Source organism: Mustela erminea, chromosome 2, assembly GCF_009829155.1.
Source record: "Mustela erminea isolate mMusErm1 chromosome 2, mMusErm1.Pri, whole genome shotgun sequence".
NCBI classification, from domain to species: Eukaryota; Metazoa; Chordata; class Mammalia; order Carnivora; family Mustelidae; genus Mustela; species Mustela erminea.
In genome coordinates this window covers 132,064,862-132,092,552 of record NC_045615.1, presented here as the reverse complement: position 1 = coordinate 132,092,552, position 27,691 = coordinate 132,064,862, and the positions used below count along the sequence as shown (strand labels likewise).

General features: G+C 42.5%; 1 protein-coding gene across 17 annotated transcripts in view; it reads right to left on the bottom strand.

The window, feature by feature from the left end:
• The window catches only part of LIMCH1 (LIM and calponin homology domains 1), a 326,817-nt gene that overhangs the window by 93,808 nt on the left and 205,318 nt on the right, over positions 1 to 27,691 (bottom strand). For all 17 annotated transcript variants that reach the window (XM_032334168.1, XM_032334160.1, XM_032334159.1 and 14 more), the window contains exons 4-6: positions 9,510 to 9,616; positions 3,283 to 3,313; positions 1,182 to 1,292 (exon numbers count right to left, since the gene is read on the bottom strand). In XM_032334168.1, coding sequence (XP_032190059.1) covers positions 1,182 to 1,292; positions 3,283 to 3,313; positions 9,510 to 9,616 — 249 coding nt within the window. The remainder of the gene's footprint in view (positions 1 to 1,181; positions 1,293 to 3,282; positions 3,314 to 9,509; positions 9,617 to 27,691) is intronic.

Below are 27,691 nucleotides of genomic sequence, written 5' to 3'. Positions count from 1 at the left end.
TTAAAAAGGAGGGGTGCCTGGATGGCTCAGTGGGTTAAGCCTCTGTCTTCGGCTCAGGTCATGATCCCAGGGTCCTGGGATCGAGCCCCACATTGGGCTCTCTGCTCAGCGGGGAGCCTGCCTCCCCCTCTCTCTCTGCCTGCCTCTATGCCTACTTGTGATCTCTCTCTGTCTCTATCAAATAAATAAATAAAATCTTTAAAAAATATATATATAAATAAATACTTAAAAAAAAAAAAGGAACACACAGGCAGGGACACATGATACATCCCACTGTATCATAAGAGTAAGAGTAAGGTAGGGGTTTGTTTCTTTGACAAACTCCTACCTTACTCTTTCCCATAACCAAATAAACAAATAAAGCTTTAAATACTCTGAAAAAATATTTTCTGAATCTCCAGGTCACCCGAATACAATAGCTGTAAAGTGCACATCTCCAGAGAGAACGCCTCTAATTCATCTCTAATTCGTCAGCGCCCGTCCAGGGTGGATGGCCAGACAAGAACTTGGCAGACGTGACCTCACCCACACCAGGGCCCTGACGGGTAAGCAAAATGACCTTTAGGACAAATGCAGAGCAAGTCTTCATTTTTGTATAATACTGTATTGTTTAATTCGGGCTTTATTCCCCCAAGAAAACAAGTGCGGAGCTCTCTGGCATACAAAGCCACATACTGATGGATTACATTTGCTCTTTTGTAATTAAAGTCGGAGAGAACTCAGACCTTCCATTCTCTGAAGGCTATGAAAGTTCAGGTGGGCCTGGGACACTCAAGACCGCATTGGTAAGAGGAATCCTTTCCTTGAGGGCAGGAAGTCTCCGATCTGTGCAGTTTCACCACACTGAACTGTAAGGATCTTAAAAAGGAGCAAATTGTGGGGCACCTGGGTGGCTAAGTCGGTTAAGCATCTGCCTTTGTCTCTTGATCCTGGGGTCCTGGGATCGAGTCCCACATGGGGGTCTCTGCTCCATGGGGAGTCTGCTTCCCCCTGTGAACTCCCCCCACCTCCCACGCCCTACTCCCTCCACACCTCCCCTCCAGCTCATGCTTATACTATCTCTCTTTCTCTCTCTGAGATAAAGAAATAAAATCTTAAAAAAAAAAAAAAAAAAGGAAGCGAATGTGTTGATTTCCCATCCTTTGTTAATGTCTTGGGATAAAGAAGAAAAGTCAAGTTACCTTTCTCATCTGAGCCAGCAAGCCTTCAAACTCCTTCAGGTTCAGCGTCGTGCCGCTATAGGACGCAGAGCTATTTGCTGCTTTTCCCAGCCAATAAATGGTAACTAATACCTGCAAAACAAAACCAGGCACTAGAGCAGGAGAATTTTCCCTCAAGAATGACTTTTAAACTAAGGAATCAACAGTGCACCACTAAGAGCAAAGCAGGAAGGAGAGAATGTGCAACACTGATTTACAAAACCCAGCAACCATGAGGTACCCCTTCAATGTAAAATCATTTTAATAAGAATCCAATGCTCTATCAGTCAACACACACATGATTCAGTAGTTAAAATAAAGCTCCACTTTTAGGAAAAGTTTGGTTGTGAGAAAATGATCTCTAAGACAGCAAGAAGGGAAAGTAAATTCTCCAAATTCATTTTTCTGTAATAAAGTTTGCAAAAATTTTCAGAAACTCTGGCTCTTTACCTAGATGAGCATGAAATAGATTGTCAGTTCCTTCCAAAAGAAGTGCTGTTAAAGGCTTGCAATTCCTACTTGTGGGCACAGAAATGCTAAGTCCAACTATCCTGCTAAGTCCAACAGCAAAACCTCAAAGCAGAGATCCAGGTTAATTAGTGATTCACAGCACAAGAACACCACCATGTATCTAACTGAAATCAGAAGAAACAATGTAATCCAAAGTACGATCTTTAGCCACCTAACTTTGGGGGAGAGTCAGATTCCCACTCCTCAGAGATGGGAAATTTTTAGCTTGGACAAAATTATTGCCAATTAGATAACCTTGGATGCTTATAAATGTCCATGAACGTTCAACAGTCTGAAGCTACAGTCTTGGGTCTTTTTTTTTTCTGTCTTTCCAAAAATTTGTGCACAAAACCAAATGCTCTTTACAGTGATTATTCCATGATGCCCAGAAGACTGAAGGTGAGCTCCTTAAAAGCTGAATTCTTTGGATCTGAAGCTTATGGAAAAGCTATTATTATTTTATTTTCACATTTGGTCTTATTGCTTAAATCAGAAGGGACGTGCTTGTTGTACTTGCCTTCCACGTGCTAGATCACGAAAGATATGTGTACATGGTTCCACGTGGGAACACGCCCAAAATATGGTTATGGGTATCAATGCTACGATGTGATTCGGTTTTCTACCTCTGTGGGAAAATCGCACTTCAGGAATCCTTCAAGACTTCCAGAAAGTCTTTTTAACATTGCTCGCTTACAAATAAATTTCCAGAAAAGAGACAATTCCAGATGGCAGGACGTTAACTAGGACTGTGAAATAACTAATGTGTGCTAAGAGTGCGAGGCCATTTTGGAAGGTGTAACAGGAGAAACATAGAACTGTGTTGTGTTTTAGATTATGGGTTTTCTGATTTGTTTAAGACCGCATGATGAAAAATGGCACATATCCCTAGTTGTACAGAGGGAGGAAAGGAAGACAAGAATGTATTTGTCAATCAAATGTAACAGCAACCTGAAAATTAAAAAAAGGAGGGGTCGGTTGCAGCCAATTTTAAATTTTATATATAGGAGGTCATTTTTTTACATTCCTCAATTTAAACTTAAAATAAAAAGACACTACTTGCTCTTTGAAAATAAGATCCAACTCCAAAAAGTTGATTTTGGGGAAGTGCTCATAAAAACAAAACATTTAATAAGGAAATAAAAAAAAAAAAAAAAACAGAAAAAGTGCAGGCCCATGACAGTCAACACGATTTATATCACGCTGATCTTTTCCCTAAAAAATTGTGCCCAACTGCTTTATTTACTAACCCCACCTGTGCCAGCTGACAGAAAGGAACTGATGTTCATGCTGAGACAGATAGATCATCTTGTGGTTAAACAATGGAATTATAGAGGGCAAGCTTTCATTTCTTTGCTTCTAGAACGAGCCCTTATTAGAGAGACCTCCCCCATCTACATTTGGTATTTCTGTCACAGTGCTGGAATGTTCCACCCAGGACACCTCTACTCATTTGCTGAGAACTCTTCCAAACAAGCCCATACAACAGTCTCTGAAGCTTAGGAGCTACATTTTACCCTTGAGTCATCAAAGTGAGGAGGAAAAACTTTTTGAAAAGCAAAGTCAAAACACTTACATTTTTCAGTTTCCTACTGTAATCAAGGCTCCTAAAGAAGGAAGAAGAAAAAAAAATCTGGTCAGAATGGCAGTAGCTTCATGATCATCCCTTACACACCTCTAAGATGTATGCAAAGCCAACAAATATAATGAAATCTGCAGAATATAGTATTTTCCCTAAGGTCCATGATTAGCGATTTCAGGTACTGAATAAAATCATTCAGGGAACCAAATGTAGAAGGACGGGATGGAATTAAACTTCCAAAATGCCCCGTGAAAAGACAAATGCTTTGTAACATCTGGAAAATGAAGGATTCCACCGAAAACTGGAACACTTGATATCTGTATTCTTGAAGCTCAACTGTTGAAAGTAAAATTTGTGCCTTGATTAAAGCCCACTGTCAAATTGGAATCTGACTACATTTTCCAAAATCTTCCACAACTAGTACTTTTAAAAAAGGTCTAAAACTTTATAAAATAGACCTGAAAATACACATGGAAGATGCAGCTCTATGCAAATATTTGTTCCTATCTGCCATGGATATAAATCAGTATTGGGAACTAGCCATAAGCAGGAAAATATGTGTGTTATGTTTGAATAGACACATTTGAATAGACACATTCTTAAAAATACATGAATGTTTATTCTCAAACTATAAACAAACAAACAAACAAAAAGCTAGTTGGTGGTACGTTTGAAATATTCATACAGGGCAATATAAAAGTTTCCACAAAATTATTCCAAAGTTTCTTGAACATGTCAACAAATACATGCTAGGAAGAACAAAACAAACATTTCTTTACCCTGAGTAACTTCAGTTGGGGCGGGAGTGGAGGAAGAGAGAATGTAATTCTAGCGCATAAACTGGTCAGGAATTCTTTCAAGGATTTAGACCCCTTTACTTCATTGTTGCATAATCTTTTTTTTAAAATTAATTTATTTATTTATCTGAGAGAGAGAGAGAGCGCGCGAGCAGGGAGAAGAGGGAGAGAGGATCCGAAGCAGACACCATGCTGAGCTCAGAGCCTGTGGCCGGGCTCAACCCCATGACCAGGAGATCATGACCCGAGCTGAAACTGAGAGTTGGATGTTTAACTGACTGAGCCAAGGTGCCCCATTGCTGCATATTCTGACCCAAAGAACATATGAAGGACAAGGTGAACAATTTTAAGTCAACTGAAATTTCAGGGAATAGAAAACAATATAGTATATACTAAGGAGATAAACCCATCAATGGACTTGGATTGAAGGAAACATTGGGTTAATTTGGATTTGACTATAAGAGAATGTTTTCAAGTTTATCATTTTTTAAATAATTTTTAAATTGTTTTATAAACATATGATGTATTATTAGCTCCAGGGGTACAGGTCTGTGAATCGCCAAGTTTACACACTTCACAGCACTCACCATAGCACATACCCTCCCCAATGTCTATAACCCCACCCCCTTCTCCCAAACCCCCTCCCCCCAGCAACCCTCAGTTTGTTTTGTGAGATTAAGAGTCACTTATGGTTTGTCTCCCTCCCGATCCCATCTTGTTTCATTTATTCTTCTCCTACCCCTCAAACACCCAATGTTGCATCTCCACTTCCTCATATCAGGGAGATCATATGATAGTTGTCTTTCTCTGATTGGCTTATTTCGCTAAGCATGATACCCTCTAGTTCCATCCACGTCTTTGCAAATGGCAAGATTTCATTTCTTTTGATGGCTGCATAGTATTCCACTGTGTGTGTGTGTGTGTGTGTGTGTGTGTGTGTATATATATATATATACCACATCTTCTTTATCCATTCATCTGTTGATGGACATCTAGGTTCTTTCCATAGTTTGGCTATTGTGGACATTGCTGCTATAAACATTTGGGTGCACATGCCCCTTCGGATCACTATGTTTGTATCTTCAGGGTAAATACACAGTAGTGCAATTGCTGGGTCGTAGGGTAGCTCTATTTTCATCAGGTTTACTATTTTTTTTTTAAAGATTTATTTATTTATTTATTTGACAGAGAGAAATCACAAGTAGTCGGAGAGGCAGGCAGAGAGAGAGAGAGAGGGAAGCAGGCTCCCTGCTGAGCAGAGAGCCCGATGTGGGACTCGATCCCAGGACCCTGAGATCATGACCTGAGCCGAAGGCAGCGGCCCAACCCACTGAGCCACCCAGGCGCCCCAGGTTTACTATTTTTAATAGAAAAAAATATAGCATTATCTGCTGGATATTTGCCAGGATTTTTTTAACTTACAAAAATCCCAATGGAAAGAAAAAGAAATCTATGAAAGATTTGAAATTTCAGTGAAAAGTAAATTAAGAATAAGGAACATAAAACATTTTCTGCATTGATAATAAAACTTCATGGACTAAAATTGTGACCCTGTTCTAAAAAAAAATCATGCTTGACACATAGTAGGAGCTCACAAAATATTTGTTGAATGACTTCTACCTCACAACCAATTACATGAAAATGCTTCCAAATTTTTCAAGAGACATATTCAGAAGCAATCCAAAACCTTTCCTCATTTTCATCCAATTGCTTTAATTCCCTGGAATAATATTTGCTGCATTCCCTTCTGGATTATGCTGTCATTTCCCACCAAGGTCATCTGGCATCCATTACAGGTAGAGTTCACAAAATTACATATGCAGTAATCATCTGCAGCTTTTCCCTCTACTTCTTTTCCTCCTTCTTTTCTTCCTTTCTTTTTCTTTTTTCTCTTTCTTTCTTTCTCTCTCCCTCTCCGCCCCTCCCTCCCTTCCTCTTTTCCTTCAGTCTACTCAAGTTACTTCTCAAAAATTAAAGAAAAATTACCTACAATAAAAGCTAAATAAAGAGATTTTTTTTTAATAAAAACAATAGCAGGGAAGCATCAACATTTGCTCTGTGGGATTTACCCCTAGACCTTATTGCTTACACTATTAATTGCTGGGGTCAGTGGGATGTTTTCTATCTGTGCGAATGTTCTGCTCAGCTCTCAGAGGGTAAAGCAGAAGAATGTAGTGGTTCGACTTTACTCTACCATGGCTAGGAAGTCTACATATGTTGCAAATGTCCCCCCGTCTGGTGCCAAACGAAACCAGAATGATTTACAGAAAAGTTGTGAAGAAAGAGCGTATTCCGTGTCCTGCCCGTCACTGAAACTAGAGATGTTTTTCTCAGTACTGTAAATGAATTTATGGCATAACTTGGATGTAAAATTCCTTATGTTCTTCTAGATACTCAAACTGTGAAATGAACATTTTTCTCCATAATTAATCCAGGTTTGGCATCCTGCAATGCTTGTGGAGGGTTCCTCCCACCACACTCCTTCTTGCTCATCACCCACCTAACACACCAGATACTTGTCTTTTTAAACATCAAGTTTGTTTCTCTTCCCCAGCCTTGCTACTTGATCTTCCTCTGCCTGAGTGCTCTACAGGTCTTGCCATGACTGGTTCTTGCTTCCTCCCACTCATGTCTCCACCCAGAGCCTTCAGCTGAAAGGCCACTTCTTCAGAGAAGTGGCTTGACCCCTTCTGGACTGCTATCTTCTTCTTCCCCAGTTTTATTGAGATATAATTGGCATACGACATGGTATAAGTTAAAAGCACACACACAGTGATTTATGTACATATTGTGATGGTCACCATTTTTCACGCCATCTTTTCCCTCCTTCTTAGCACTGATCACTCCCTGCAGTTATCTTTTTGATTTGCTTGTTTATTACTTATTTCCTGACACTGCATGTAAATTACACGTGAACAGGAAGCATTGGCTATCTTGTTCATTCCAGTTGTCTGTTGACCAGAAAGTATCTGACACCTAGTAGCTGCTCAGTAAATAGTTACTGAATGAATGAAAAATGGTAAAATCATAGGGAAAAGTGGTGGAAAAGCACCGCTGAAAGAAAATAATAATGCTCAAGTAAAAGAAAAACTAAAAAGGAAGAAAATGAGGAGAAAGAATCCAAAAGAGGCGAGAGAAGGAAAGACAGGATAAAGAAGGAAAGGGAAGCACAGGGAAGAAAAGGAGATGGAGAAAGATGCAGCTGGAAAGATACAGAAAAATGACAGAGGGAAAGACTCAGTAGAAGGAGAAGACAGTAGAGTAATAGAGACATGGCAGTGTCTGTGTGCCATTGGTCTAAGGGACTTCTCCTCTTTGTGCTGTTTTCTGTGCCTTTTTCTTTGGAAGTAGGCTGAACCATCTTCCCGGATCTGAGCGAGCAGTGCACTGAGCAGGTTTTAAGTAGCATCATGCCTGTGAAGGCATTCTGTCCCATTCCATCTTATAGTTGAAGACCCAGAGCCCTACTGAAGGAAAGGAACTTGCTTAGGATTGTATGCCTAGGGAGTAGCAGATTGAGAGCCAGATCGCTGATTTCCTAATGCCCAGTTTTTTGTAGATAAGCAATAAAGGTAATATAAATTCTGAATTTCTAAAACCAAACTCCCTCAGAATTCTCCTGGTTTAGGGACATGTGGATTTAGAGTAGCTCCCCCAAAAAAGGAAAATGCAGCTGCCAACACCATCAAAACAAACTTTTCTCCACTATCCAAGCAATGCGTGTGTGACTAATTGTGATGATGTCATATAGTTATTATTGTTTCTGGTCACTTGCCACTCAAGTGAAACTATAAATATCAGATGAGTCAGAAACCATTTCCTAAAATGAGCAATTTATAGAGACTGGATTTAGGTGTAGTAATACTGGAGCATGTGATGTCTAAAATGAGGTGGGGGGGGGGCGCCTGGGTGGCTCAGTGGGTTAAGCCTCTACCTCCGGCTCAGGCCATGATCTCAGGGTCCTAGGATCGAGTCCTGCATCGGGCTCTATGCTCAGCAGGGAGCCTGCTTCCCTCCCCCCCACCCCCCGCCTGCCTCTCTGCCTACTTGTGATCTCTCTCTGTGTGTCAAATAAAAAAATCAAACTTAAAAGAAAAATGAGGTGGGGGTGCCTGGGTGGTTCAGTGGATTAAGCATCTGACTTCAGCTTGGGTCATGATCTCAGGGTCATGGGATCCTGTCCTAGGGCTCTGTTCTCAGTGGAGAGTCTGCTCCTCCCTCTCTCTCTGCCCCTCCCCCTGCTCATGCTTTCTGAAATGAACAAATAAGTAAATATCTTAAAAATGAAGTTTATGGTGGTTTTCCATATTCGAATACCATAATTTGTATTCTATTTTTGCCCCTAAGTAAAATTTTTCCAGGAGAAATATTAAAGGCACATTTACAACAGAGAAGTGTGATTTTTATATAATCAATCACGGCTGACTCTCCCTTATTCCCAGTCATGAATCATAAACTCCAATATAAACTAACTTGATTTCATGCAGTAGTTTCCATTTTTTCCCCCAATCAATATTGGCAAAGAGTATCAAATTAAGAGCTCTGAATTTTGGCTTCTCTCCCTTTTCTGTACCTCCATGATAAAATGACCCAAAAGTGATCAAAAGAAGTGTCACCAATTCACAGGCCCTCTCTACGTAATTAAGTTTATTATTAAGGCATGTTCATGCCAAATATTATCGGACTGAAGTGGAACATGTTTCGTATGAAACGTGTAGAGTGGGAAGGATTTGTAAATAACGTAAAGTCATCTCCGCCATCTCATAAGGGCCTTTCTTCTCACTACCCTGGTCAGCAGCTACTCTCTTCCAGAGAAACACATTGCCTTTTCTCTTACTGTGCCATTCTTTCCCAAAAATTCTTTGGCCGCAAACATGGCTCAGTGAGTAGACACAGTCAACAACAGTCAAATGGCCAATAATCCATCTTCAAAGAACCTGATCACTGACATATGGGAAAACAGTTACAAATGTAAATGAGGAAGCAATTCCTCCATAATCTATTGCCCTCTTTGCATAATAAACAGTTTGGATCTGTTTACCAAGTTTGCAGGCTTCCAAGAGCCTATTCAAATGCCCAACTTGAGTGAATGAAGGCTTTCTGTCTAACACACACAGATTCTGTGCATATTTCTCTCTTGCCTCTCCCTCCAGTGAGTCTCACTTAACAATTTTCTCCTCTTTAACATTCTAACTCTCTATGTGTGACTTTCGCATTTCAAAGAAATTACATTTGACCTGAATGAAAGCTATACACGGAGGGAAGGCCACTGTGTCTTGTTTCGAAAGTCCGATTTTTACCTTCACATTTTTATTTTATTAGACATGTCCAATACTTGGCCTCTTAGCCCTTACAACATTATCACAAAGCTACAAATCAAACCATAACTAGGTTTCGCTTAAACATAAATATCGTGTTACTTACTTGACTGTTACTCTGTTGGACGTATCCTGTAGGTCACTAGGGTCAAAAAGTTGAGATTCTCTAAGGCCAAGCTCTTTACAACCTCTTAAGAACAAGATGATATTGTCCTAAAAGGGAAAAAAGAAATCCAAGTCTATGTTATTTTATATTATCTTTATGAACTAGCCCCTCCTCTTTAATAGTTCAAATTACCAGACAGATGTCAGTCATCATGACAGCAAGAGTCAGATCTAACTTTTGGCTTGTTGGATAATAAAATCATACTTGGTTAGGATATGCCAAGGTAAACAGACACTTTCAATCTTCTAAACCACAGCCATGCCCAATTCATTTTTTCCTCTTTACCTTAACACATTTGTATAAAACCGCAAGTAAAATATCACTGTAAAGCAGAACATCGCATCTTTGGGGGGCCAGTACTCATAGCCAGGGAGCCTCTAAAACTTCCAAGTTTTGTCCGTGTCTTATTGCTAGAGCTTGGTTCAAACACTAATGTATTTTTTTAAAAATTGGGTTTAGTAGCCAAATGTCATCAACAGGTTCTTTAGCAATCTAAAGATATTCTAAATATATTCTTTTTTTTTTTTTTAAGATTTTATTTATTTATTTGTCAGAGTGAGCACAGGCAGACAGAGTGGCAGGCAGAGGCAGATGGAGAAGCAGGCTCCTGCTGAGCAAGGAGCCCGATGTGGGACTCGATCCCAGGACGCTGGGATCAGGACCTGAGCCAAAGGCAGCGGCTTAACCAACTGAGCCACCCAGGTGTCCCTCTAAATATATTCTTTATCAGCAGGTTTTGAGTGATAATACCTCTCTGTGGACTATGAATTGAGTTAAATGGGGAAAAAAAATTAGACTGGGAAAATGGGAAAATTTAGACTTAATAGTGAAGGGGGGAAAGAGGAGCAAGGAAAGCTTTTGAAAATAATGCAAAAGACCTTTTCAGAGTGAACATTTTCTCCAGCAGGTACATATTTTCTTTGAACTGGCAGGTATCAGGCACAACTGAGAATTAAGGGTCCTGCCCTTCATCTGTTGGGAGTCAAGAAAAAGCAGATGGCTCTGGAAGGGATTACAACTGTGGGTCACTCTTTTGGAACACCAGGGTATTAGCAGCAGCCTGCTGGGTTGCAAGTTCCTAATTGTCCTCTTTCTAGAAGGTTTCCAACAGCTAACTGGTCCCATCAGTCAGAGAAGAATAATAAAGATTGGCTCCTGGAGGGCCAGACCTGTGTGAATCCATTTGAAAACTCTAAGAAAGTTGCTACAAAAATCAGAAATGATGGTGATAGTTACTGAATCATATACTCATGCAAGCACAGTGCGACAAAGCAAACAAAAGGCATGGTATTTCCCAATCACCCCGTCTACAGGTAAGATTCTAAGATGACCAGAACGCTGCTTCCTGGCGTATGCACCCTGCATAATCGCCTCCCTTGGAGAGCAAGTAGGACCTGTGAATGTGATGGGTACCACTCTGTGATTACCTTGCTAACCAGTGGGCTCTGAGTTAATCAAAAGGAAGATTATCTGATTGGGCCTGACATAATCAGGGGAGGATTTCAAAGAAAATGAATAGAATTCCTGGTGGCCAAGAGGTCTATGGCTGCAAGGAGATGGAGTCTGCCAACACCCACATAAGCTTGGATGAGGCTTGGAAGCTCAGATAGAACATCAGCCCCCACGATCACCTTGATTTCAGCCCCTTGAGACTCTGAGCAAAGGTCATGCCATGTCCATACTTCTGAACTACAGAAACTAAGATAAGAAATGGATGTTGATTTAAGCCTCTAAGCTTATAGTAATTTTTTATGCAACAAAAAATTAATAAACACAAGCACAAAACAGTAAGAGTAATAGCAATAAATCATTAACCTTTATATAAGTGTTATATGCCAAATATTGCCCCAAGAGCTTTATATATGCTCACTCATGTAATCCTATACAACCTTGGTAGGCACTTAGTAGGCACTTACTATCATCCTCATTCATGGGTGAACAATCTGAGGCACAGAACAGTCAAGCACCTTGCACAGGGTCACACAGCCAGCAAACGATGGAGGTGCCAACAAATGGTATATAAGACAAACGGAAGCATCAAATCTGAGGCTGGCACCAAAGGAAGTTAGGGGCTAATCACAGAGGGCCTTGATGGCCATAGAAGGGAGGCTGTGGAAATCAGAGAGGGGCTGTAATCTGAGAAATGATGCTCAGATCTGCAGCAGAAGCAGACTGCTGGGGGCAGGCACAGGGGAAGGGAAAGGGTGTGAAGGACTTCAGGGGATTCAGACAGGAGGCAGGGGAACCCATGAGGACAGACCACAATCTCACCTCCGTCCACATGGAGGGTGGTCCCTCCCAGAATGCCTTCTTTCCCATGTTTTTCCTGCGTCCCTGGATTTTCTTCAGCAGTCACAAGACCCAGGTCACTCACGAGCCCTCTTGGAGAATGACAAGGAGCTGGTCATAGTGTGAAGTTAGCCAAACCCTGTCAGGCTCTCCTTCAATTACTTCGTGTGTTTTAAAATTATCAAATTTTTCCTTGAAGTTTTTTTTTCTATTCCCCCCACCCCCACACATGTCCAGAGCTTTATTGGATGCTCACGTGCATCTCTTCCATGGCAGGCAACTGTCTTCCTGGTGGGTCTGTGAGCTCTGAGGGCTTCTTTCCCAGAGGAAAACAATGGATGGGTCTTAGTATTCTCTGGGAGTCATCTGGGCTCACAATAGGACTAACCTGTGATCAGCCTGGAGACCCTTAAGAAGCATATGACTGTGGTACCTTAGTTCCTTAAGAAAGGCAAGCAGGTGCCCTTCCCTTACGCCCTCCCAGATGTGCCCTCGAGTACCACCCTATCTTCATCACACAGACTGCAACCGCCATACTGCCTGCTGGGCTGGACACTTCGGACTGGGAGATTTAAGGAACTTCAGGTCTCCTGCTAGCCCCTTTCTGCAACCTGATGACACTGGACGGGAGCCAGACCCAGTAAGGAGAAAACCAGAAGAAAATGCTCCACAGGCAAGAGCTAACAGGGGCAGCAGCCAGAGTAGGTAAAAATGACTGTGCCTTTAATTACATAAAATGTATCCTGCAAATTCCCACCTGCCTTGCTCTTCGCACTGAGATTTTTCCACATTTACAGTTCGAAGCAAAACCCACATCTTAGTGTGTTAGCTCCAGAAGCCAAGCAGTACAACACGTCTCAAACCCGCAGGAGGAGAAGTGAAAGTCACTGATTTACGACAATGACCATTATATTAGCTCTCATTATCATAGTATTACAAACCCATTAAAACTTAGGAAGGCTTCAAAAAAAGTTTTTAAGGGACTCTTCAAAAAAGTCAATGTCATTAAAAAAAATTGGACAGGACAGAGACATGAGGGCCAAATGTAACTGATGACTTCTAATTGGATCCTAGAGGCAAAAAGGAATATAAGGCCATAAACATCTAATTTAAAAGCAGACTGTATGTTGGATGATGTTGCTGAATGCATGTTAATTTTCTCAGGCAGGATGATGATGATATTGCAATTATATAAGAGAAGGCCTTCATTTTTAAGCAAATATATACATTATTTAGGGACAATTTATCATAATGCCTGTGACAATTTCAAATGGTCAGGGGAAAAAATAAGGGTATGTGCATATAAGAAAGAGAGAGAGAGAGAGAAAAAATGTTTACCCATCATGGAAAAAGAGATAAAGCAAATATGGCAAAATATTAGCAATTGGTGAATCTAAATTAGGGATTGGTGAACATTTTCCTGTGAAAGCCTAGGTAGTAAATATGGCTTTGTGGGCCTGGAATGGTCTCTGTCAGAATGACTCAATTCTGTCACTGTAGCCAGACGATGCGTGAATGAATGAAAGCGGGTATATTCTGACACGTTTTATTTACAAAAGCAGGCCCTGGGCTGGATTCGGCCCACAGGTCCTATTCCAGGAGAGTGAGGTGCAGGGATTCATCATGTCACGTTTTCAACTTCTCTGTACCTTTGAACACTTTCCAAAAAAAGGTTTGAAGAGAAGGTTTTTTTAAATGTGTAGAAGCATGGGGCGCCTGGGTGGCTCAGTCGGTTAAGCATCGGACTCTTGGTTTCGGCACAGGTCATGATCTCAGGGTTGTGAGATCTCGCCCCGTGTCGGGCTCCCTGCTCAGCATGGAGTCTGCTTGGGAGTCTCTCCTCTCCCCCGTCCCTGCCCCCACTTGCACTCTCTTTCTCGCTCTCTAAAAATAAATAAATACAATCTTAAAAAAAAAAAAATTTTTTTTTGTAGAAGCGTATTCAACAACATCACATGGCTGGCAAGCCCAGTGTCGTGAAACTCAAGGAGAGAATAATGGTTGCCTCAGGGACGACTACTGCAAGCCACTGAGGTAAATGCCCCAGCAACACTGATGGAAAGTTACCACCTCTAGCTAACCGGAAAGGACTGTAACTTGAGTCTCAGTTCAACCCAGATGCTTAACATCAAGTTCTTAAGAGAGTCCATTTTGGGCTAGACCCATACTAACATGCGCATTCATACTGCTGTTTGCGCAACTACCATGGACGCATTCCTCCTCGTTCCTGCTTCAGTGGCTTCCCGTTTCATTAATTTGTGGGCCTGCTCTGTGCGTGAAAACACTCCTCAGGGCTCGGGGGTTAAGGCCTGTGCTCTCCGCCCTCCCCAGGGCCTCTTCTCTGAAAAAGGTCCTTGTACTTTGCCACCTTCTTTTCTTGCTTCAAAATCAAGACGAAGGCAAGCCCAGGATGGTCTCTACCTCCAGAGTACAGCACTGTCCCTGGAATTCAGTAGGTACTCACTAAATATTTAAAATAAATTAAGTACTGCGTTCTAAGGACTAGACAAGAATGAAAAAATAAGTTCCTTATCCTCATGGAGCTGACATTCAAGTATGTGAAATAATAAAGACTCAACAACCAAAGTGTCTTATCCTCTGGGTTAATGTCCATAATATATTAGATAGCTGGATTTGTTCAAGACACCCCTAAACAAAGGTCTGCCTTCCAATTAGACAGTGGAAATGAGGGGCACCTGGGTGGCTCAGTCAGTTGAGCATCTCTTGATTTTGGCTCAGGTCAGGATCTCAGGGTCATGAGATCGAACCCCACAACAGGATCCATGCTGGGTGAGAAGCCTGCTTAAGATTCTCTCTCCCTCTGGGGCACCTGGGTGGCTCAGTTGGTTAAGTGGCTGCCTTCGGCTCAGGTCATGGTCTCAGGGTCCTGGGATCGAGCCCCGCATCGGGCTCTCTGCTCAGCAGGGAGTCTTCTTCTCCCTCTCTCTCTGCCTGCCTCTCTGCCTGCTTGTGCTATCTCTCTGTCAAATAAATAAATAAAATCTTTAAAAAAAAAAATGGTGGGGGAGGGACAGTGGAAGTGAGAGAAGAACACACATATCAAGGGATTCAGCAAAACAGCTTTGGAGTCCAAAGATCTCCGGTTAGAATTCCAGTCTCAACCATTTATTACCTTGTGGCCTTGGGCATCGTCCCTGACCTTTCAGATCCTCAGATTCCGAATCTGAAAGGTGGGGGGTGCCATCAACCTTTCAGAGACATCAGAACGACAGAAGATCTAGATTAACAACACAGCCCAACATCAGCACCTTCCACGAAAAACAGATAACAGTGTCTATTTATAGCTCTTGCCAATGACATGGGAAATGGTTTAAAAAAAAAAGGAAAGGAAATTTAAAAACTCTAGTTACTGTGATTGTTCAGATACTGTTATTAGCTGCCAGTTCAGCGCTTTTCTACCGGCTGCCTCAAATTTACTCACAAGCTGTGTACCAAAAGTCCATTTGTAAGGTAGTTGCTCATTGGTAATTATCTCACGGAAATCATCTATCTTTGCTTGGTGGTTCCCAGAACCACAAATGCCTACTTAGTCCAAAATGTACCTGAAAGGGAGTATTAATTCTATTATGGACCCACCTGATGAGCAGAACAACATTCCAGGGGGAAAGCACAAGCACTGAGAAAAGCCAAGCAACAGCCCTCTTGGCTGAAGTAGGATGCAGGATCCCAGAGGCCACAGAAAAGGCTTCTTCAGCCCCAGGTAGTACGACGGGAGGAAGGAGGGGAGGAAGATGGGCCACCCATTCATATCCGTGTAACCCCTGAGACACGCCACGGCCAGATCCTTTCTCCCACTTCACATGGCAGGCAAGGACCCGTGGCTACCTCTCCCTTTCTCTAGCTGTCATTTCCAATTGGAAAGGGACTTCTCTGTCTCCTTGATCCGCTCTGGAACAGCATGCAGCTTTCTGTCTCAGGGGAAAGCTCTAGCACTTAATGGTTCTCTAGGGAAACCAGGCACGCGGGAAGCAGCTCCCTTGGCTTTCTTTCCTTTACAGCCAGTAGGGATAGGTCAACGGGATGGTGGATTTGGAGTTCACAGAAAATGAAGGCAAGGCTCCTTTGTGTTTCAAACGGACCCAGACGACTACACGGCAGGTATTCAAAATTCCATATATAGGGCGCCTGGGTGGCTAAGTGGGTTGGGCCGCTGCCTTCGGCTCAGGTCATGGTCTCAGGGTCCTGGGATCGAGTCCCGCATCGGGCTCTCTGCTCGGCGGAGAGCCTGCTTCCTCCTCTCTCTCTCTCTACCTGCCTCTCTGCCTACTTGTGATCTCTCTCTGTCAAAAAAAAAAAAAAAAAAAATCTTTTAAAAAAAAAATTCCATATATAAAAAGCATCCCTATAATTTTCTGTTTCGATAGATGAAGAGACCAGGTGGAGATATCAAAATGCAAACTGGAATTATATCTGCCGATTTTCTTATTTTAATACATTTTCTATAATATATAAATATAGTACATATTTGCTTTAAAAATCTTTAGGCTAGCTCAAAAAGATCTGCAAGCATATCAGAGAAGATCAAATCTTTTTGGGAAATCAAAAACACTCCTGTTACTTTTCTATTCTATCTATAAGGCTTTCTTCTTCTTTTTTTTTTAAACAAAAACGGGATTTTTGTTAGGTTTTCTACATTTGAAGCAAACAAACTGCCTTTAGCAGAAAAGGCATTACAAAATTCAGGACTTAAGGAATACAATACCAAAAGATCTCCAGGAACCTACCCCGCAATTCATAGAATTTGGGGATTTCCTGTACCTGCCTTGTGTTCACAGTTGCTCTCCCAGCCTGTATAGGTTCCAGCCAAGCTCCAGCCGCTGGCAGGTGCCCAGAACAATCAGCACTGACCAGACTTTCAATGCATTTATATTTGCCGAGGCTGCTTAATGAGGATAGCAGGCCTTCCATGGGGAGGTGGCTTGTTCTGCCTGAGACGGGGGGGTTGGGGGGGGAAGAGGGGAGATTCTGGGGAAGCCTGATCCAGAAGGTGGCAGCTGGGTGACTGCTTGAAGGAGCAGAAAGTAGTTTATGGGTGGGAAATGAGCAGAAGCATGGCGGGTGGCAGGCAGAGAAGGAAAAGCTGGGGAGAGGAAGAAAGTCACGAGAGGGGAGCTAGAGGCATGTGTGGGAGCTCTGTGAAGGATCTGGGCGGTTGTCTAGGTGATGGATAATCAAGGCCAGTTGATAAGGACAGAAGGAGTCTGGGGATCCGACCTTAGTTTACAGAGACTGTGTCCAGTGGTAGTGGGAGAGATCATTGGGTAGAGGGGACAGGGGACCCTTAAGAGATTATTACAAGAGCTCAGGGAGAGATGTGGAAAGCCTGAACTCACCCAGAAGCTGTAAGAACAGAAAAAAGGAGGCAACAGTGAGTAGCCCTGTTGGCTTGGCAGTTGAGTGGGTTTGAGAGTAGAGAACGATGAGGAGGAGGGGGTTGAGGCAATGCTGAGATTTTTAGCCATTGAGACCATCTGAAGGAAAAGAGGAGGGGGTAGATTTATGAGACTCAGAAATGATAAAGTCTGGAACATATATTCAAAGAACCACAGCCCTTTGGGAGTTTATATTTGGGTCTGGAGTTCAGTAGGGAAGCTCCGCGGGAATATGCAGGTTTAGAAATTACCAGGAAGGACATGCCTGTTGCAGAAGGAGGGGAGGGCATCATAATGCCCAGGGGAGTTCAGACAGAAAAGGAGGGACTAAAACAGAACCATCCCGAACGCCAATATCTAAAGATTTGAGGAGCCCGTTATGACTGAGGAGAAGCAAATGAGAGTAGAAGGAGAGCCAGGTAACACGGCCAGGGAAGCCAAACAAGAGCATTGTTCAGGGAGCCTGTATGTCCAGGGCCAAATGCTGCAGTGTCACCTCCAGAGTCCCCATGCTGCCGCCTCCTGGCCACATAGCCATGGTCAAGTTGTCTAACTGGTCCCCGCCTCAGTTTCCTCTTCTAAAAGCACAAATGCTCAAAATGGCCTCCAAAGCCCTATAGAACCTGCTGCTCACTACCTCTCCGACCTCATCTCCACCACTCTTCCTCTCGGCAGACACAACTCTGTGCCGCTCTTCTTCTTACTTAGATATTACCTAAAACAATCTCCGGTATATGATAAGTACACATTCAACAAATATGCATGGAATGTACGAACGACCATAAAAAATGGGGACACTCATCATATCATAGGGCTCTGTGTGAAGTTAAGTCAGAAAATACACATAAAGTGCTCAGAAGAGAACAATGTTTGGCACAATGGAGGTTTTCCGTTATGGTATTTACTTCTATCAGAATGAAAACTGTTCAGTCATTAATGAATAGACTTTCTGATTAAAAAGGACATTACTGACTTCTGGGAGAACTTCAGTGCAATGACAGGGTATAAACCAGAATGCAGAAAATTCAGAGGTCAGTGTAGAACCAAGACAATGGAGAATACAGACAGAGACACCTTTGGGAAGTTTGGCAGAGAAGAGATTGTAAGATAAGGTATGATGGGTCAAAAGATGGTTGGCCAATTATTTCTTTCAGGCAAGCTGCAGGTCAGGAGAAACATGGCACCCTCCTTGACCCAGAGCTTCCTTGCCCCTCCCAGACCACCATTTTGGTCTTACCATCCTCAGGAGCAATCCTCATTTCATCTGAGCTTTGAGCCATCCATTCTCGATCATAACGCTCTTCTGTTCTCCTCATTATTTCTGTCACAATCATGGGGGACTGTGGTGCCAACCTCACCACTCAACAGAGTCAACATTTTATGTGACTTTAAATTCTCCGTGGGCAGCCTGTTCGATAACCTGTCTTTACAGTTCTTTGACTTCTTGGATTCCAACAGTTTTTACTGACGCTCTCCATTTCAGGATCATAACCGTCCCCTATACCTAGCCTGTGGAATTTTAAACTCCAACATCGTACTCTGGATTTTGCACCCCCTTCCTCCAGACTTCTCACTCCTTCTCTCCCGTAAGGCCCCCTCTTTCATCTCCAGATGCTGCCCTTCTCTCTCAGCCCATTTTCCTCTCCCCTCACTGCCCGCTTTCCTTTGTGATGCAGTCCAGACGGGTGAGGCTACTCTACCACTCCACTTCGGTATCTTCAACATCCCCACCTCTCTGTCTTTCTGCGAGGGAGCGAAGGCTAGGGAAAGGAAATAGCGCAGGTGGAACAGTTGACCTTGGAGATGAGCTTGGAGGGCAGTCAACCCAACCAGCTCTGGCCTCTACTTGAAGAGGGATCAGGTGTGTCCACTCCCCGTGTTTCTCCATGGAGAGACAACGCTTCCGGCCCCTCACGCTTCCTCTGCCTGCCTGTATTGCTACAAGAAATGGGGCATGCTCAGCCCAGCCAGTTTGGGTTTCCTCTCCGTGGAAGTCAGCCTGTCTGTAAGACATATGTGTCCTGTCTGTTTCTGCCATGTGGTAAGAGGCCTTTCTCTGTGGGGGAGGCCTGCGGTTGTCCAGCTGTGCCAGGAATGGGTGGATAAATTTGTTTAATTCAGGAGTGAGGATTAGCAAACCCTCTTGGCTGCAGCTTGAAACCCAGGCTCTCCTATGTGTTTCAAGAGAAGTAAAGCTGATATTTTGGTCTCTCTCTGCCTCCTGTGTTTATTCCTCAGCTAGAAGGGGAAGAGAGGAGTATTATTTACTGATCACCCTAAATCCCTAGTGATCTGCTGCTCCTGTGCTACTGGAAATAATGGGGCTGTTATTGGGTCTGGAGCTGCTATAAATTTATACGCTCCCACCTCACTGGGCCCCTTGGATCCACTTGGTAATCCTTCTGGGGGTCCCTGGTCAGCCCCTCTCCCAATCCTTGCTGAGGTTTTTACATGCCCCCTCCGCCTTCTAAAATCTCTCTACCATGCCTTCATCTTTTCCTCCACCAACACATAGAGGTCATTAGCCCCCAGGAGCTAAATCCCTTCATTCCCCTGATCCCAGAATCTATATATAAAAACTTCTTTAAAAATATAAAGCTGGATATTGTAAGGCATGTGAAAACAATCTGTTAAAATTTTTTCAGCAATGGGGGCAAAATATAAGTCTCTGTTAAAGCGAAGATCCAGCAGCCAGTGGCTATGCTACATTAATTTTAATTTATTGTTAAAATTTACTCAAAGATATTTATTGCAAATTTATTGCATGAAAGGCAATGTAATGTGCTATGTCCTTTGGGCAGGAACAGGTCATGGTTAGAGTTGGGACTCTTAATTTGCAAGTGAGAGAGAAACCTGGATGGAAATAGACAAATATCAGATTATAGAACCCAGTACTGGGCACCTGGGTTGGCTCAGTGGGTTAAACCTCTGCCTTCGGCTCAGGTCATGATCTCAGGGTCCTGAGATCGAGCCCCACGTTGGGCTCTCTGCTCAGTGGGGAGCTTGCTTCCCCTCTCTCTGCCTGCTTCTCTGCCTGCTTGTGATCCCTCTTTCTCTGTCAAATAGATAAATAAAATCTTAAAAAAGAAAAAAAAAGAACCCAGTACCTCCCAGCCACAGGGGAGTGGGGATGCAGCTGACCCTTTGAAACCAGGGCCTGTGGGTCTGGAAGCTGGAATTGCTTCATTTCTTGTCTGCTCATTCTGCAAGTTACCTGATTTACTTTCACTGCAGACACGTTTCCTCCACATAGATCCCTAGATCCCAAGCTTTATATATGAAGGCTGTCACCCTCCCAAGAGGACGAATTCTCTTTTTCACTTGCGGTTCAAAAAAATCCCAGGAAAAGATCCTTACGGGCCTGCCTAGGATGAGGTTCCCTCCTACAGTGACTGATGGGATGGGGTGAAAGAGATCAGAATCACTTTTAATCAATGGCAGAGGTAAGGGTAGAGGCAGAAGAGTTTCAAAGAAGGAGAATGACTCCCTAGTAAGGGGACCCAGGGCAGACAAAGCTAGCAACACTGGCCACTTTCACAAGAGTGAACCGGGTGTGGATTTTTCTCTTAAAGTTCTTACGGAGTAGAGTACAGAATTGCTACTACCATTTTGTAGCATTCTAAATATAGCTGATCAAATTTAGTTTTCCTTTAAAGATGTTCTTTTGAAAGAGCCTATACCCTAAGCTGGAATGCTGCCTCATTTTCCCAAACGTAACAGGCTTGATGCCAAGGACAGCCAACCACAGAATGAAGCGAACGTAATTAATGAGCTGACTCTGTTGGAAGAGCTTTCAAGCACAGCTCCTGGTCAATACAGTGACTGTAGCCTAGCTCTTCTTCCTACAGGATGTTTGGGGAAACAGAGTGCCCAGCCCCAAAGGCTCCAGTGCCTTGATTTTCTCTCTCTTTTTGGATTCCAAATTCATGACCGTCCACATAGCAGCAGCTTCTCCTCTTCAGAACTTGACATTCAAACCTACTCAAACATAGTACTATCTCAGGAGAATGGGGATTCCAGCCTATCAGAAAAGCTGTCTAGATTCCAAGGCTTCTATCTCTCCCCCAAATGATCAAACTATTCCCCAAACTCCTCAGACTGGACCTAAAACATAAGTGTTATTGTTACATTGCCAGATGGTTTTCCAGCATCATTCATTCACTGCATTGGGGAGTTTAATGAAAAATAGCTTTGCATTATGGTGGAATAAAACTGCTGAAACTATCATCCCTCATTAAGCAATACTCATATACGTGACATGTAACATATGACTTGTGCATTTCTTAGGGCAGCGATAGTCCAACCGGAGTCCCTGGATGGTTTGTCCAGGATGAGATAAAGGCAGAGCCAGAAATGAGTTTCTAGAAACTTCTGTAATGATTTGGCAATCTATCTATATCCAAGCATGTGATTAACACACACATCTCACTGAAGAAGGTCTACACCATTCTGGATGCCTATCCGCCTTTAGTATTATATGAAGAGCATTCGAATCATGTATCAGTCCAAACTGAATTAGAAATAAAATAAACAACAACAAAATGCTAATCAAATCTGCAGTGAGATGCCATTTGACACTCAGCAGAATGGCTATTTAAAAAAAATACAAGGAACAAGTTGTCTGGGTGGCTCAGTGGGTTAAGCTTCTGCCTTTGGCTCAGGTCATGATCTCAGCGTCCTGGAATCGAGCACTGCATCGGGCTCTCTGCTCAGCACAGAGCCTGCTTCCTTCTCTCTCTCTGCCTGCCTCTTTGCCTACTTGGGATCTCTCTCTGTCAAATAAATAAATAAAATCTTGGGAAAAAAATACAAGGAACATAATAAGTGTTGGCAAGGATGTGAAGAAACTGGAATCTCTGTGCATTGCTGGTGGGAATGTAAAATGGTATAGCTTCTGTAGAAGACACTTTGGCAGATCTTAAAAAGATAAACAGAGTTCTGATATGAGCCAGCAATTCCCCTTCTAGGTATATACCCTGGAGAAGTATATACCCAAAAGAATTGGAAGGAGAGATTCAAAGAGATTCTTGTAGATCAAGGTTCATGTTCACAGTACCCAGAACATGGAAACAAGGCAAACCATCTGGACAGAGGGATGGATAAACAAAATGCGACAGATACACCCAATGGAATATCATTCAGTCTTGAAAAAGAAGGGAATCCTGAGACATGCTGCAAGATGGATGAACCTTGAAGATACTGTGTTAAGTGAAATAAGCCAGATGCAAAAGGATAAATACGGCCTGATTCCCCTTGTAGGAGGTACCTAGAACAGGGAAATTCATAGATACAGAATGGATAATGTAGGTTACCAGGGGCTAGGGATTCAGATGAGTGGAGTTATAATTTAATTGGTACGGGGTTTCAGTGTGGGATGATGAATAAGTTCTAAAAATGGATAGTGATGATTGCAACAACAATCATGTTGTTTGTGTACTTTATGCCACTGAATTTGATGCCTAAAAATGATTCAAATGGTAAATTTTATGTTATGTATATTTTGCCACAATAAAAAAATGCACACACCCCTCCGCCCAACAACAAAATTTGCTCTTCATCATAATAGTTGCAAATCCCTGTCCTAAGAGTATCCACATCCTCAGGGGTCCTGGATCAAATAAAACCTGGAAAGTGCTGCCCCATCCTTGGAGTTCACAGTACTTAGGACTAACAGTTCTGAGAACCCCCCTCTACTCTGTTTATTTGAAACTCTTCATTTGAATTCGACATTTCCTAAACTCACTGGACTTCAGGATCCTTTCCGTCCCCCTATGCACCTTCTGGTATAACAAAACATAAAGAGATGCTGAGCTCCAGAAGAACAACTAAAACATGGTTCATACTTTCAAGCTGCCCACAATTAAGAGTGAAAGAGTCATCATACTCAGGTTGTGGTCCTAATCTAGAGCCGTCAGCCTTTGCTCTGACCCTCCCCTCAGTTCCTGTATGGGCAATGCCAAGCCCCACGGCACCACAGGCTAACAGAAGTTCAACAGCCAGAACCTGGGTCATCTCTGCCTCCCTCAAGCTTCCCAATAAGGGTATGTTTGACATCTGTCTTTCTAGAGCTGCAAGTGAAGCCAACGATTTACTAGTCAGAATGACCCCAGGAACAAAGTACTTTGTGGTCCAGGTCAGACATGTGGAGGACATTAGAAAAAGAAACAGGCTTTTAGAAGGCAAATGAGTGTGCAAAGCAGGAGCCATATTGATAGCTCTGCATACCATTACCCCTATCATATTTAGAGGTCACAACCTCTCTACTGAGAAGACAAAAAAGCCAGCAAGAGAGGAAATACCACAAAGTAAAACATCAAAATCAACCTTTGCACTCATCAACACACACTGAGGTCTGAAGTAATTTTAGTATTTAAAATTTTTGGCTGGAGGAAAGTTTGCTTCAAACGTTCTGCTGATATTAAACCACATGTGAAAAGGAAGAAGAGGTATGCAGGGTAGGAATTCGAAGCAAAAAAAAAGAGAGAGAGAGAGAGAGAGAAAATCTGGTGAAAACATCACTGCCATTCTTTTTATTCTTTCAAGTTTATCAGGTTCTTAACCCAAGTCGGGGCCCCCCTTAACTACTCCAATTTTTTTTCTATGTAATTCAAAAAAGGTGTGGAGGAAAGATTATCTTCAAATAACTCTAGATTCTCCACTTTGTAATCATGCACAAGTGGAAACCACATTTCATCCTCAAGAAACATTAAAAAAAGAAGTATATTCAAAATAATAAATTTTCCACAGATACTAGCTTCCTCTTTCCAAGTTAGTGTTCGCCCTAATTTATGCAATAAATCTAATGGGCAAGTTATCTCTCACAAATAGCACCTAGCACATTCTTGGCATCTGGAAAGAGTTAACACGTTGCATATGCTGTTCGTGTTCACACAACAAGGTATTGGAGAAAAAAAAATCACCAGAGCACCAGAGCGGGGTGGGAGAGGGGGACCGGAGGAATGCAGAGGGCCACCAATGTGGCACAAAGAGCCCTCTCCCCCCACCACCCGGAGTTTTAAAGTTGTATCCAGGGGGCTGGAACCAAAGGACGAAAAGTACTGAGGCCCTGTAAGATGTTTGGGGCTTTGCAATTTCCAACACATTTAACTCCAGCAACCCAGCCCCCATGATGCCTACCTTAACAGATGTGGAAAAGGATGGGATTTAAAATAAATTCAGCTGAAAAAAATAAAATAAAATAAAATAAGTTCAGCTGAGTGTATTGTTTAACGGTACAGGATTCCAGTCTGGGATCCTGAGAAAGTTCTGAAGGTGACTGGTAAAGACAGCACAATGTGTGTGTTCTTCATGCTACATTTTTAAAATGTTGTACACTGAAAAAATGGTTAAAATGGTAAAATGTTGTTATGTATATTTTACCACAAGGAAAAAAAGTAAGTTCAGTAACGTCCCAAGGTTATACCGTGTGTCCGTGACAAAGCTAGAGGTACGCCAGTCTGACCCCCAAGCCCATAGCCTTTCCCTGTATCTCTCAAAAATAATGATAAAGATCATGGTGAGAATAATAAGTATCATCATCCTCATCCTCACTTCATCCTTATCCTCCTTGTCATCTGCTTCCTTTTTTAAAAAAATATTTTGTTTTGGGCACCTGGGTGGCTCAGTGGGTTAAGCCGCTGCCTTCGGCTCAGGTCATGATCTCAGGATCCTGGGATAGAGTCCCGCATTGGGCTCTCTGCTCAGCAGGGAGTCTGCTTCCCCCTCTCTCTCTGCCTGCCTCTCTGCCTACTTGGGATCTCTGTCAAATAAATAAATAAAATCTTTAAAAAAAATGTTTTGAGAGAGAGAGTGCGTGCGGGGGCGGGGGGGGGCCAGAGGGAGAGGGAGAGAGAGCATCTCAAGCAGATTCCATGCTGAGCGTGAAACCGGATGCAAGGCTTGATCCCACACCTGTGAGATCATGACCCGAGCTGCAATCAAGAGTCAGTCGGTCACGCAACCAACTAAGCCACCCAGGCGCCCCTCATCACCTACTTCTTGAGTGCGTTCTTTGTGCCAGATGCTATCCAAGCACTTCATGTGTCTTTATATACTAAATGCTCACCACAACCCTCTCAGGGAGAGATTACCGTTACCCCTGTCTTCCAGATAAGAAAGTGAAGTACAGAGAGGTGATGTCGCTTCCTCAAGGGGGCACAGTGAACCAAAGCCAGGCCATCTGATCCCAGATTCCCTCCTCTCTACCGCATCACTGCACTGCCTCTCGGCATACAAACTGATGTACACAGCACATGAAGGCACAAACCTCCTTCGTCTCAAGATTATTCACAAACCAAAAATGTCGCTAGGTCATAAATAATGTTTAGACGAGTTCACAAATGTTAGTTCACACATAGTCTCTGAGGAAGATATTCTAAAGATGGCTTCAACACTCCCTTCTAGAAGGTCTTTCATGTGGCTCTGGGTCATGCTCCTTTGGTACTGTCTGAACCACTCTGGGAGACATGCACCCAGCTCTGTGCTCTGTCGGACTCCATGACTTACTTTCCCATTGAATTATGAGTTCTGATGCATGAATTCATGCTCATGTGTGTACCCACTATTGTAAGATTTGAACTGTGCTTAGTATGTATCTTCGGTAAGTTGGTCTTAGTTCACCTGGAATAGTTTAAATAATATTACTACGGTCTGTTCTTTAAAGGTTAGCTCTGTAACCATGTTGTTCTAGAATCTTTGTAAAGGGTAACTCTTTAACTTTCCAGTCTCTTCTATGGTTAATTCAGTATCTTCAGTGTTTCGACTGTTCCCAGCAGCAATTTTGATCATTTATATTTTGCTAAGAAGTCATCCTTTTCTGTTGGTTTTCAACCCCTTGACACCAGGTTTGTTTATACAACTCCCAAATTTTTAATTTTTCTTTTATCTATTGTTTTGCCATTTCTTTTCCTTTTTTTTTTAATCTTTGTTTTTTTACTCTCTTGCTATCATGTTTTATCCTTAATTGGACTTGCAAGGGGTTTATCTATTTTATTGGTCTTTCCAAAAGACCAGCTTTGGGATTTATTTATCGATTATTTTATCCCTTCTTTTTTTATTTTAATGCCAGCATAGTTAACATACAGTGTTATAGTTTCAGATGTATCATATAATTATCCCATAAATTAATCAATTAATTATTAAAATCCCTTTTTAAAAATTTTATCTTTAAGTAATCTCTACACCCAATATGGGGTCGGAACTCATGACCCTGAGATCCTCAAGAGTCACAATGCTTTTCTGACTGAGCCAGCCAGGTGCCCCTATCCTTTCCATTTAAACTTTCATCAATTAATTCTCTTACTAATTTTTTATGTTTATTTTGTTTCTCTTAATTTCCCGAGTCATACGTTGCCCTGTTTTCTCTTTGTTCTTTAACGAAGAATAAGACATTTCTTCTGAGTACAGCTTTCACTACACTTAGAAGTCCTGATAAGAAAATGTCCCTTCTTCATTTCTTCCCCAATGACTTGTACTACTTTTGAGTTCCTTTTTGATTCCAGGGTTATCAATGAGAGAGCTTCAGAGTTTGCAAGTGGATGAGGTTTTTTTACATTGCCTTTGTGCTTCTTTCTATTCTCATCACATCATAACCAGGGAGTGTGTTGTTAAATCTCTCCCCAGTCCTTGAGTACTAGAAGGTGTTCTTTGTGGTTAAGTGCATAATTCAGGGGAAGGGAGACAGTGTTGAAAGATTGGGAACATTTACCTATTTTTATCAACCGACTGTGATCTTTGCAAAGGCGACATGAAATCAGCTCACTTAACAATTGTTCTACAGGACACCTATTATGATATGATGAGAAAAAGCACGAGATTTGGAATTTAAAACTCCTGTCTCGGGGCGCCTGGGTGGCTCAGTGGGTTAAACCTCTGCCTTCGGCTCAGGTCATGATCTCAGGGTCCTGGGATCGAGCCCCGCATCGGACTCTCTGCTCAGCAGGGGGCCTGCTTCTCCCTCCCCCTCTGCCTGCCTCTCTGCCTTCTTGTGATCTCTCACTTTCTGTCAAATAAATAAATAAAATCTTAAAAAAATAATAAAAAATAAAACTCCTGTCTCTCCCGTTTGTAGGCCTGGGTCTCAGTTACCTGATCTATAAAATGTAAATCACACTTACTGGCCTCACAATGTTACTAGTGAGATAATTAAATAAGCCTGCTGTGCTCTCTCTACTCAGTACCTTCCTGAAAGTTCCAGGGAGCCATGGAAATAGTGCCCGTTGGAAGCAGCTCTCCCTAGCCCTCACAGGCACCAGAAAGGCCTCCAAAGGGAGACTGCATCATGTCGGGTGCCTGGGGCCACACAGTGTGGAGAAATGGATACACCATTGCGTGCATGTTACACATACACCTTGCATGTTACGTATGCCCCAGAGGATTCTAGAAAAAGGCAGTCACCCCAGACCAAATGTCTTTGAAGCAATTTTGTGTTTAAATTCTCTT